General features: G+C 41.9%; 1 protein-coding gene across 2 annotated transcripts in view; it reads right to left on the bottom strand.

Moving 5' to 3' along the window:
* The window catches only part of jph1b (junctophilin 1b), a 29968-nt gene that overhangs the window by 13247 nt on the left and 3340 nt on the right, over positions 1-13381 (bottom strand). Inside the window, exons 2-5 of one of the 2 annotated variants that reach the window (XM_020619617.1) lie at positions 8087-8554; positions 7795-7966; positions 2076-2194; positions 280-558 (exon numbers count right to left, since the gene is read on the bottom strand). In XM_020619617.1, coding sequence (XP_020475273.1) covers positions 280-558; positions 2076-2194; positions 7795-7966; positions 8087-8554 — 1038 coding nt within the window. Of the gene's footprint in view, positions 1-279; positions 559-2075; positions 2195-7794; positions 8555-13381 lie in introns of both variants that reach the window. The other variant, XM_020619616.1, reaches the window with a different exon arrangement.

The raw sequence follows: 13381 nt of genomic DNA on the forward strand, positions 1-13381 counted from the left end.
CACATGTAGATCTTCTCTTAAGAAAGCCAAAACTTCACTTTTACTACTTAAATGTTCAGGTTTGAGGGTTTGTTAACATTTTGGATTGACCAAGAGCACTGTAGTTGTGCAATAACAAAATTAATCCTCAAAAATACAACTTGCCTAATAATTGTGCACACAGTGTAGCTGGCAAATTCCTGGCTAGGGGTGCATGTCTGAAAGGGGCCTGAGTCTCCATACATACATATGAATCTATTTCACTTCAAGCATGTGCCATGAGAAAGACCTGGTGGTTACCTGCTGTCAAAGACTCAGCTGTCGGGGTTTTGTTGTCTTTCCCAGCAGGCTTTGCAGGAGGGACGCTGGCAGGAGTTTTGCTGCTAAAAAAGGTTTTTTTAGGTGCGGTGGGAGAAGGAGAAGGGCTGGGTTCTGGGCTCTGAGATGGAGACTGGTTAGGTGTTGTTCCTTTACGGTAGAAATGAGGGCTCCCTGAGGGAGATTTCTCCTTTTTCTCCTCCACAGGAACCTCCTTCACCTCTACTGGCTCATTATACTTCTGCCTTATGTAGTCAGGACCTGGAATGACAGCAGAAATATGACCAAAGAAAGCTAGGTGATACCTGACAGATAGCCAGATATTACTGGTTGTTACTGTCTGGTATAAAGGACAGTTTGATTACACACTCCTGTTTGATAATTGGATCTGAATAAGAACACTGCTCCTTCCAGTGACTGGAACCGTGCACTGACAATCATTGACTACTGTGTCCTCTCACTATAAACAGTCGTGCTGAGAGAGTAGAGTGTCTTCTTTGATTCCTGTGTTTCATACAAAGTACATTACCTTGAGTGCTATGTTGGAGGAAGCTAGGGTGCAGGATAAGGATAATCCGGATAATCACCTTTATTTGGCTATGTTACACACACAAGGAATTTGTTTCCGGTACAGAACCGAGGCAGCTATCTGTGGCGGCAACTCACACCAACAGCTCTAACAATCGGGGGCAGCTTGGGGGGTTCAGTGTCTTGCCCAAGGACGCTTTGACATGTGGACTGCAGGCACCGTGATTCAAACCTCCAACCCTCCGGTCGGAGATGACCGTTCTACCACTGAACCACAGTCGCCCCTTTATACAGGAGGCATATACAGGAGTATGTTAGCCCATGGACACTCAGCAAATAAGATGCTAAATAAACAGCAATCTTTGATGTGCGCTGGAGTAGTTTGCGTGTGAGAGGGTCTCTATGAAGAACAACAGCTCACACAGGGTGACCAACAGTCATGCACACAGCTCTGTGCAGTCAATGTGTTTCGTCATTGCAAAGCTTGACTGAAGACCCTTGTAGACATGGGTTAGTAGAGGTGCAAAATTTTGTGTCACCACAATTTTTCAGTTTCAGAGTAATGGTTTCAGCTGTATTGAGATTTGGGGAATCTGGAGGCCAGGTCAACACCGTGAACTCATTGTTCTCCTCAAACCATTTCTTAACCATTTTTGCAGTGTGGAAGGGCACATTATCTTGCTGAAGGAGGCCACTGCCATAAAGGAAATACCGTTGCCATGAAGGGGTGTACTTGGTCTGTTTAGGTAGATGGTACATGTCAAAGTAACATCCACATGAATGGCAGCATCACACTACCTCCGCCAGCTTGTCTTCTTCCCATAGTGCATGTCTTCTATTCGCCAGGTGAGTGATGCACGTACACCAGGCTGTCCACATGATGTAAAAGAAAATGTGATTCATCAGACCAGACTGCCTTTTTCCACTGTCCAGTTCTGATGCTCATTTGCCCATTGTAGGCACTTTTGCTGGTGGACAGGGGTCAACATGGACACTCCAGCTGGTTTGCGGCTATGCAGCCCCATACGGACTAAGCTGTGATGCAATGTGTTCTGACACCTTTTTATCAGAACCAGCATTACGTTTTCCAGTACTTTGTGCAACAATAGCTCTTCTATGGGATCAGACAACATGGCCATCATTGAGCCATGGAACTCTTTTCACTGTATGTTAAGGCTGATCAGTGTATATTATACTGATAAAAACAATCATTCTTTCTCTACTGTGTGTTTTTGCTTCTGGTACAGTACCTGGCTGATGGAAGCTCGGAGAAAGCTCTCTGGCCACAGCTCTGGCGATCTCTGAATCCTGAGCGGCTGACTGAGCAGCCTGGTCTGCAGCCTCTGCTTTGGCCCGAGCATGGGACGTTCTGCAAAAATTTACAAATGTAATATCTAGACTCATTGAGTTTAGCATCCAGCAAGTAACTAACACACTCGTACACCATGGTTAATCTGGACAAAGCTTTATCAAATTCAATAAGATTACTGATCTCACTACAGTGTTACAGTATTTGTAAATTTGTGTCATCGAAGTAGCAGGGTCTGAAATTACCTTTCTGATTCATCAGCCAAAGTGGCTGGCAAATGAAAAAAAAATCCACTCACCAAACATATTTTTTACCAGCAGAAATAATAAATTGCCTTTTTGTGTCAGATACACATTTGTTTCAGGATTTCATTGAGATAATAAAGTATTATGTTGAACACAAATTTTGAGAGGTCAGAGCAGAATTATTTTAATAGTCTATACAACCAAAAGTTAAATTCATTACATTCATTTTTGAATTAAAATGTAAAAGCCACAATACAACTCAAGAAATCTTGATTGCAAAATTCAGGGGCAACCAAAACTATATTAGTTTTCGTAAACCCATTGCTTAATCATTTGAACCAGCTTAAAGCTGCTCCTGAGACACCTCATTCTACTGCAATCAACTGCTTCTTTGCACAGTCCATGAAGATGACTGCTATAGGCTATTTAGGATTAGACTATCTGGCACTTTAACTTTCCATTCAAATTACAATACAATGTTTTGGTGTATTTATAAAACTACACAGCACGTTCTCAGCTACTGCTGCATCACCAGTGCCATCCTCCATACTCACTCATTCATTGTCAGTTTTAGTCTGTATGGGGAGAGTTGAAAATGCTGTTAATATAAAAAAAATACCGATCTTATCCTTTAACCCTGAAGAAAAGGAACAGATTAAAAACATATTTCTATCCTGTACAAGACTGGATCCTAGGGAAACTCTGTCAATCCTGGCTGATCTAAACCACCCCTTGCACAGAGAATTCAAGCTGTCAGATCACAGATATAACAGGCCAGTGAGCAATACAAATTGTTTAAAAACTATTATCCCAGTTGCCATTGTTTTTTTTTTTTTTTTAGAGAAGTTGATTTGATGAGCATTTTATGTATCAACTATGGTTGATCGTCACTATTGCTGTTGTACTTGCATGCTTAATTTTAATGGTGTTGATGTTATTGAATGCATGGATACTATTGGCTGTACAACAATTTCCCTCCTTTGTTGGATAATAAAGGACATTTTGATCTGAATCTAAATCTAGGAATTTTACCATTTGAAACACTTGTGTTCCTACGGTTACTGTTTCAGACATGGTAATGTCATTAGGCAAAAACGTGCTCCACTAAACTATTCAAATGGTTAATAACAAGACACCTACAATTGATTACCCTCTCAGTCTTATCATCTTACTGGTCATGGTTGTGCTATTTAGAAAATCACCTAATCAACACAGAACCACAAGAGAAACAAAACTGGGGACGACTAGCCCAAAGGTCAGCTCTGTCATGAACAGAGTTCAGATTGTTCTTCCACACTGACCAAGGAATATACCAGATAAAGCACTGACTCTGTGAGTGTGTGTGCGTCTCAGGCTGTGAGGGCAGTGTGAGACAGTATTCCTGTCAGCTGTTCATAAGCATCCTCCTCCCTGGCCTTATTTAGACAAGCACTACTTCTGACGCACAAACACACAAACAGGTAAGACATGCTTACACTTGAGCACACACTCTCTCACATAAACCCACATGCACAAACACAAACACACACACACACAAACTGGCAATTTATTTAGCCAAGAATGTGCCTACTTGTTCACTGTCTCTCTCTCTCTGAAGCCCACTCACCTACTCTCTTGATCTCTCTCCCTCTGTTTTCTCACTTCATTCCCACTCTCTCTCTCCTTCCCTCCCTCGCCACCATTTGCACAGATGACGGGAAAAGTGACGCAAGCTGAAACCCTTCCAAACGTTCCTGAGCTCTGACCAGCATTCATCAGCTCTGGCTGCACTACAACCTCCAAAGACTGTGTATACCATACCCCATATTCTACCACCACCACTCACACCCTGTGTGTGTTCATGTCTTTATGTACTCAAGCATGTGTACAGGAATGTGCACAGGTTCCTCTGTTATCTTTTTGTCTCTTATCCCCAAATACAGTCAGGGTGGTTGTTCAGCAACACATAATCAAAGAAATCACTCCCACAACTTTAGAGTTTGTATACATCATACAGATATTAAACAGCCCATGGCTGCTCAGTTTGCTCATCTCTCATCTCATCTCATTTTCCATACCGCTTAGTCCTGAACGGGCTCAAGGGGTGGGTGGGCTGGAGCCAATCTCAGCTGGCATCAGGCAAAAGGTGGGGTACACCCTGGACAGGTCGCCGGTCCATCACAGGGCCAACACATAGACAAACCACACACACACACACACACACACACACACACACACACACTCACTCACTCACTCACTCCTACTGACAGTTTAGAGTCACCAGTCAACCTAAGCTGCATGACTTTGGACTGTGGGAGGAAGCCGGAGCACCTGGAGAGAATCCACTCTGCACAGAAAGGCCATGAACCCGGAACCTTCTCGCTGTGAGGCAATGGTGCTACCCACCGCGCTGCCCCAGTTTGCTCATTTCCAGCCATTTAATGTTTGATCTTGGGTACCTCTAGATTATCTTGGCACCCCTCTTAACTCCAAATAGTCTGTAATTATTTCAGAATGATAAAACCAGAAAGCCTCTTCCTAAAAAGGAGAGGACAGTTCATTAATGTGCTGGTGTTGTGTCAAAAGTGGACAGCACAATCAACCTCAGCGGCATTAATTAATTTGAATTTCTCCTTCATAGATAGGTAAACAACGGTATATATACCAATGAAAACAGATATGCAAAACACTATAAACAAAGCAGGTAATTGAGAAACCCCATATTTTAACTGGCATAATGCAGAAATACGTAGTAACTTCTCCAGCCTTACAACAATTCTCTCTAACATTATAGAAACAAGGCATTAACAGACATGTAATGTGTGTTTTTTTTTTTAACTTACCGTTAAGTACCACCAAGTAGTGGAAACATTGCTCCCTTTCAAGTAGCTCCAAGGTCAGTAAATCCAAGTGGTGGTCACTGTGTCTTCCCCCACACTACCACATACAGTACGGTCCCAAAGCAGTGAACTTAATTCCAACAGGTGGTGTACCACCGGCAATAACATCATGGATCATTAATCCGCTCGTTAAACTGCAACACATCACATGCAGCAGACATGCTGGCCTCAAGCCACAGGTACTGTGCTCAAGGGGAATCCAGCATTGATCAGCTGATCATTCACCGCTGCGGGGGGATTCACTGGCCGGCTGCTTGTAGGTTAGACCCGGTCAGGTAAAAGAGTGAGTCCCTGTACCCCTGTACAGGAACATTCCCAGACATGTAGTAACCTCAGGCCCTGTATTTTTCTCCACATCACAGTGGTCACAGTGCAGCAGCAGGAGGGAAAATATATCCACAAAACTGGGCACAGTCACAAAATTCTGCTTTTACCATGGCACCAGATGTTTTTTTTTTATAAGCTTTATTGAAAATGTAGATAACAAACAAGGCAATATAACATTTTGCCAATATGGTGGGGGCACCAGTGGATGTCAGGCAAACTCACATGAACGCGCAAGGGCCTGGATTTATGGCCATTCAAGGAAATCCTTAAACTATCATGTAATACTTTATTTTGTTACAAAAAAAAGTCTCACAAGCGTGAGTTTGTGAGACGTGTATAAACCAAGTTGCTTTTGCACAGAAATACCAGAACACATGTACACATGATCTCAGAGGTGCGCTCACATCTCCCATCACAATACTGCTATAACATCAGGAATGAAAGTGATACTAAATTAAGATAATTTGACAACTGAAAAATGAAACAGTGCAGCAATGATGGTATTTGTCTGTGGCAGCCTCCCATCAGCAGAGTGATCACACACGCTGTTACAGCCCTTTCACGTCTCGTATTGTCACACACTACATTTCATTTTCCACTGTAGTTCACACCTTGCAGGTCCATGAACACAGCCTACACATAATCACACCATCAAAAAATGAAGACAAATAGATTACATGAATAATTATTAAAATGACCAGCATGGTAAATAAACTATGCAGTTAAATATAACAACTACCAGCAGAGTAAATGTGCAGCCTTGACTGAGCTCTGCCTTCAACAGAGTCGGCTCATCGAGACATATGATTGGCTGAAATATTGGGCTGAGAGAACATCCTTACATCTGGTAGCTGTTGCTTTTTATTTGTAATTTCATTGCAGAAAGATTTGGAAATTGAGTCTTTCACTTGTTTTTCTGATGAGGGGTTAAAATAAAGCTCAGGACCGAGGGCTCCATGCTGCACGCCGGTAACACCATATAATACCATGAGTTAGGTGTCATTTCTCAGTGACTGACACTGCCCCCACTTGATCAAGAACCCTAGCAGTGGGTCAACCAAAATGCAAAGTAGACTTGAACTCAAGCATCTAAAGTACCAGAGCTTTGTTTCGCAGCTTCGCTGTTCACTCCAAATAGTTACAGTTACCTACTGTGTCCATAGAGACATTCAGGGCTTCATTCATTCAATAAGATGTTACATCGGAATAATATCCAACAATTAAATGCTCCCTAAAAAAAGAGTTCCATAGAAATGTTTTAGGAGACATGGTGGCCTAAGAAGTCTATATGGGGAGGTGTGGCTAAAAAATGCTGCAGCGCTACGTTATACATCCAACAATCACATATGTTCCCTTCAAAACTCATCTGCATTTGCAGTTTAGTTGCATACTCTAGGAGCATGGTTTTTATAAGAGCAAGGGTTGGCTCATTAGTCTGAAGGAAAGTCTACAAAATATTAAACTAACATCACAATCCACACACAATATAATCACGGTTTAAAATGAAGCCTAACCACAGGGCTTTTTCTTTACTTATAAGTAGGCATTCATATTGCAGCCAATGGGCGATGGTTTGTGTGTGCATGGGGTGCTGTACCTTTGAGTGTAGGCTGAGCGCCACCTATAGACGTTATGCTGTAACACATGCAGGATGTGGGACAAATGATGAAAGTCGTGGTGAAAGTGGCCACTTGTCGCGGCAGAGAGGGACACGCTGAATGCCTAGAACTCTACTACATCAGCACCTCACAATAAATCTCAGACCAGCTGCTGTTCACCAGGCAAGAGCACTCCACAGAGGGGTAAAGATATAAACTATTATCCACAATGGGGAAAAAATTAAAGGAAAGCATTATCAAGAACCTGCCTACATTTTAGTAGACCAAGTAATCTCCACTTAATATACTTCTATTTTGGTTCATTACAACTTCGGTCTTTCATAGTTTTGGTTGTCATTTCTATATAATGACAGTGGACAGAACAAAACAGTTGAGACTGGGGGAACATGGTGATAGTACAAAAACAATCCAGCCAGGGATCTCTTCAAGCCATCCCCATTACGCTCACCCTTCATTCTCTGTCCATGCTCCACAGCACCCTATTAATTATATTGGCAGAATATGGCCCAAATACTTAGTTGAAGGCATTAGAAAAAAAGGGACATATAGTGATTTTTAGGTTTCTGAGATTCTTAAACACGACACTTTACCTGGAGATGGCAATCTCCACTTTGGTTCTGGCAATAGCTGCAGCTCTCACTGCTCCCTCAATGGCTCGATCCGCCTTCTGTTTAGTCTTGGTGTTCTTCAGCGGGATCAGCTGCTTCCTGATGCCCCGGGCCAGCACGTTGTTCTTGTACTTCCCTTCTTCCTTGGTGCCATCTGGAAAGATTGTGCAGCCGTAGCCATGGCGTTTATTGTTCAACCACTCGCCTTCATACTTCATGCCATTGGAGCGCTCAGAGACACCGAAGCCGCTGCGCTTATCGTTCTTCCACTCACCCATGTAGGACTCAGTGGTGGTGGCATCCACATTGTCCTCCAGAGGCAGGTAGTCATCACCTGGCTCTCCATCTCCAAAGCTGATGGTTGAGTTGGCGTCACTGGAACTGATGCGGCTCATGGTGGTATCACTGTGTGCTGAGCTGCGCTTACTGGAAATTGATGAGCGCGAGTCTGATTTGCGCAGTCGCTGAAGGCTACCAAAGAGGGAGCCACGTCGAAAAAGACCCTTCTTCCTCTCTGAACCCTCTCCATTGGAGTGGAAGTTGAGCACAAAGCCACCGCGTGTGCCGGCAGGGCTATCAGACAGGTTATCATGTAGTACTGTGCCATTACTTTGTTCACTGCGGAGAGAAGCCAGGGAGGTCCGTAGAGGTGAGCGGATGACAGAGGCCATACCATATGGGACACTTTGACGTACACCGTAGCCATGACGCATGCCACCGGTCCACTGACCCTGATATGTACCTAAAGAGGGAGGAACGGCAAAGAGCAAGTGAGTGGACTGTTAAATACAAAAAAAAATCTGACAGAAAGAGAGAGAGGAATAAGTAGATAAAAATTTATCATACAATAACAGAATTACTACAGTCATTCCAGACGTCACTGAACATAAGCGCACATGAAACATAGTTTTGTGTTCCCTGCGTTAGACGGCTCAGTGACATGCAACAAGATCTAAACTCTAACAAAAAACTTTTGACAAAACATATTACAACACAGTAGCATATATACAGTATGTACTTGGGCTGTTAGTCTAAGAGAAGATGACATGGGCTGATATTACCTGGGGCTCTAGGAAACTGCAGTGGTCATGTTTTATCACTTTTTTTTAGGTTAATGAGTAAGTGATAAGGAAGAGAACTGTTAGTTGTAACCCTGAACTTAGCAAGCTTGAATTTTTACTGGCCGCTTCACTCATTTCTGTGAACCACTTCAGCAAAAACACATTTATTATATTTAATACATTATATAGTTTCTTAACTTTAACAATAATAATACAAATAGACACTGTCAAGAGACAGTGAAATAGGATTTAAGCCAGTAGAGCTAGATTTACAGTTCTGTGTTAAAGGGTTACACTATAGCTGCTGTGTGTCTCCGCAAAACTGCATCTACTCATCAGGGCTTCAGAGATACTACAAAGAGACAACAGAACTGTGACTGGTCAACAGAGGACATGGTGCTACAGAGGACATGTAACACAGACTTAGAAATTCTTAAAGATCAACTGCAAACCCTTCTATTCTCCCCGAGAATTTTCGAGCTTGCTGTCCAGAATCAACCAAAGATAGTTTGAGGTTCTCGGGCACAAGCACAGTATGCAATATGGGTTTGTTTGGGTCAGTGAAAATATAGCGAAATGCAATGAAAAACTGAGTGACAACCTCTGGAGAATTTTCATCCATCTAAGAACACTAAGTCCAAAGTGTGGGCATATTTTGTTTTTTACAACAGTCCTGATGGACTCTTAATTGAAGGTGGTTACCCTGTCCGCAGAACAAGCAGAAAACAAATTGCTGTGAAAGGAGGCAACACTTCAAATCTTTTGAGTCATCTTTATGATCATATCAACACAAGTCCATAATCTTGTTGATAGCACTGCAGCCTCTCTGTGTAGAACACTTGATACTGTTGCCCCTCTGAAAAAGAAGGCAGTGAAACAGAGGAGGCCCCGTGATAGAGCTCGCAGCTCTGCTCCCTAAAGGAGGCATCATGAAAACTGGAAAAGAGGTGGTGCTGCACTAAGTCAGAAGAGTTTTTCCTAACCTGGAAAGATAGTTTAATAACATATAAGAAAGCCCTTCATAGTCCCAGAACCAAATTTTATTCATCACTGATAGAGGAAAATAAGAACAACCCCAGGTTTCTTTTCAGCACTGTAGCCAGGCTGACAAAGAGCCACAGTGCTGTTGAGCTTAACATTCCCTTAGATCTCAGCAGCAATGACTTCATGAGCTTCTTTACAAATAAAATCACAACTATTAGAGAAAAAATTAATCAAATAATTCCCACAACTCTTACAGGCATGCCATCAAGTACAATGGCTTTAGAAACATCTGTCAGACCTCATTTATACTTAGACTACTTCTCTCCCATTGATCTCTCTGAGTTGACCTCAACAATTGCTTCATCTAAATCATCAAAATGTCTCTTAGACCCCATCCCGACCAGGCTGCTCAACGACGTCTGGCCCCTAATTAACACGTCCGTATTAAATCTGATTAACCTTTCTCTATTAACATGTTATGTTTCACAGTCTTTTAAGGCTGCTGTAATTAAACCTCTACTCAAAAAGCCTACTCTTGACCCAGGTTCCTCAAAGTAGTACTGGAGGCGAGAGCTATGTCATCTAAAGTAACGACATGATTAGATAGCAGATTTCTAACATTTTCAGGCCCAAGCACAATGACTTCAGTTTTGTCAGTGTTTAGAAGTAAGAAGTTGCAGGTCATCCAGGCCTTTATGTCTTTAAGACATGCTTGAAGTTTGACCAGCTGACCTGATCAGACAAAGGACTCATCTCCATACTTGTCCTTTTAGATCTCACTGCTGCTTTTGACACCACTGATCACAGCATCTTATTACCAAGACTTGAACATGTTTTTGGGATTAAATGAACTGCACTAAGTTGGTTCAAATCTCATTTATCAGATAGATTCAAATTTGTTCATGTTAATGATCTTGACTATTGTTTTAGTATTGTCTTGTATTAGTGTCCTTTTGTGAAGCACTTTGTGCTCCTGCGGAGTTGTAAAGTGCTATATAAATAAACTATTATTATTATTATCATAACCCTAACACCCAATACCTAACCTGAACCCTAAAACCAAGTTTTGACGGCATACGTTTCCATTGCTGTGCAGATGATACTCAGTTATATTTATCTATGAACCCAGATGAATCAGATCAGTTGGTCAAACATCAAGCATGTCTTAAAGACAAAGACCTGGATGACTCGTAATTTCTTCTAAACTCTAAAAGTTGTTTCAAATTTTATTTGTCAGAAAGGCTCTCATTTGTTCATGTTAATGATGAATCCTCTGTGCAGACTAAAGTTAGTTAGGTCGTTCCACAGGGCTCTGTGTTAGGCCCCATTCTCTTTTCTTTATACATACTTCCTTTAGCCAATATTATTAGGAAAATGTCATAAAATTACATTGCTTCACAAATGATACTCTGTTATATTTATTTATGAACCCAGATGAATCAGATCAGTTGGTCAAACTTCAAGCATGGCTTAAAGACAAAGGCCTGGATGACTTGCGCTATTGCTTTGAAATTATACAAAAGTGACTATCTATACCTTGTATTTCCATTGTCTGCTTTAACAAAGTCCTGCAATCTCTGGAACTTCCCTTGAAACTAATACCACTTACTAACAAGAGAACACACCCAGAGTCACCTGTATGTTTGTCTGTCTGTGCCTGAGTTTGAAAGGTATTTTGACATTGTCATTAAGAGTTATGATTCTAAAACCACCACCAGTGAGCATTAGATTAGTAGTTGATAAAACAGCCTCAAGGCCTGGTTAGGGGAGCTCAGGCTCTGGCCTTGATGGCTTTAGCTGGAGAATGTGAGAATGTGCTATTTTGAATGATGGAAGTAACTTGAGACACTGGGAAGTCTGCTGGATGCCCAAACATAACTCCAAGCACCTATCTTGCTATGTCAAATAAGCCACCTCCCACCATGGCTGACTGACTCTGAACTGGCTACTATAAAAATGTAAGAAGAAAAAAGAGTCAGCAGCCTCTATTCTAAAAGGTTCTCAAATGATCTAAATATGATTTACAATTTTTAAAAACAGCACCTATGTGGAAAATTCAGCTTACACGTAGTGAAAATCATATAGCATAGGATTCATTTATAAGAGTCTTGGATGAATATAGTGACAGTGCACACTGGCATGTTTGCTTCCCATAAATCTCAACCCATGTAGCCAATACAGACAGAGGCCCAGATTCTCTCAAGCTGATTCTATATGCAATTAGTAATACCTGGGAGTGTAAATCTGGGTTTTCTCTAGCATAGAAAGGCTTAGGCGCAGTGGCTAAGTGTTTTTGTGGACCACCTAAGCTGAATGAATGTTTAAAGGCAATATATCTGAATGAATGTAAAAACAACGAGTTAAACGCACTGAAAACTAACAGAGGTGATTTGATCTCAAGATGAAATATAAGCTATCAATATTTAGACAAACATTTAGTGATTGGTGTGTGACAGCATCACCAAGCTAATCAAACAACTGACTGGAGATCTCTCTGTACCATCAATCACCTGAATGACCAATGATCTAGCTCCCAGAGGACAGGATGGATTTCTGGCACGTCTGAAATTTGGTCGGCTGTCTTGCAAGTCCATTGTCCCAAGTTAGTTCTGTGCACTTGCGTGAGTACAAAGACAACTATACAACAACATGGCACAGATAAGACATCACATTTTATGGGCAAAATCAACAAAAATAAGGCCATAATATAGGCTATTTATGGACAAGGTTAATCGAGCTCTGGCAGCACAACACTATATAATGTGTCATCAGAACGGTGTTATGACCAACAGCAACAGGAGAAATAATGACAACACCACTGTTCAACGACCTTACAAAGTCAAATGGCTAAAAGTTATGGTGTTTTTCTTTTGGTTGACCTTAACCTCTTTGGAGCTGTCAATGAACACATCTGCTCAGGGACCTATATATAGACCTAGAGAGGGAGAGAGAGAGTCTCAACCGGTTGGGGAAACTTTCATCAGTGTCATGCGATGGCATTTATTTCATTCTACTTTTGTCACATTTCGATGCTCCACACCACAGCCCACCGTGAGCCGAGGTCCCAGCTTTCCACTTTTAACTAGAAGAGTGTTCACTGGACTCTAGGGGATTGCACAGGCTGACCAACAGGGTATTTTTCGATTTATTATGGCTCATGAGCTGCTTTCATGTGTTTCCTGCACTTCTGTGTAGCCTCATTATTCTGTATCTCAATGACTTGACTGTAGCAGTAGCATCTGTACTAGTAAAACCTGCACCCCTTGGTGGAAATAAGACCCTACAAGCAGCATGGTGTAATTTGCACTCTGGGTAGTAGGCTACCATAGGGAAAAAAGGGTATACATGTACACATCATCAAAAATCTACAAGATGTCCTTTTCTCCGATCCCTCATCTGAAATACCCAATCATCACCTGAATTCAGAGTTCATTTGACAATTGTGATCGCCCCATGCCATGCCCAGGCACGGCTCAGCATTCAGCTGGACTAGGGCACAGTACACACACTGACACCACTATACA

The sequence above is a fragment of the Monopterus albus genome, unplaced genomic scaffold, assembly GCF_001952655.1.
Source record: "Monopterus albus unplaced genomic scaffold, M_albus_1.0 scaffold223.1, whole genome shotgun sequence".
NCBI lineage: Eukaryota > Metazoa > Chordata > Actinopteri > Synbranchiformes > Synbranchidae > Monopterus > Monopterus albus.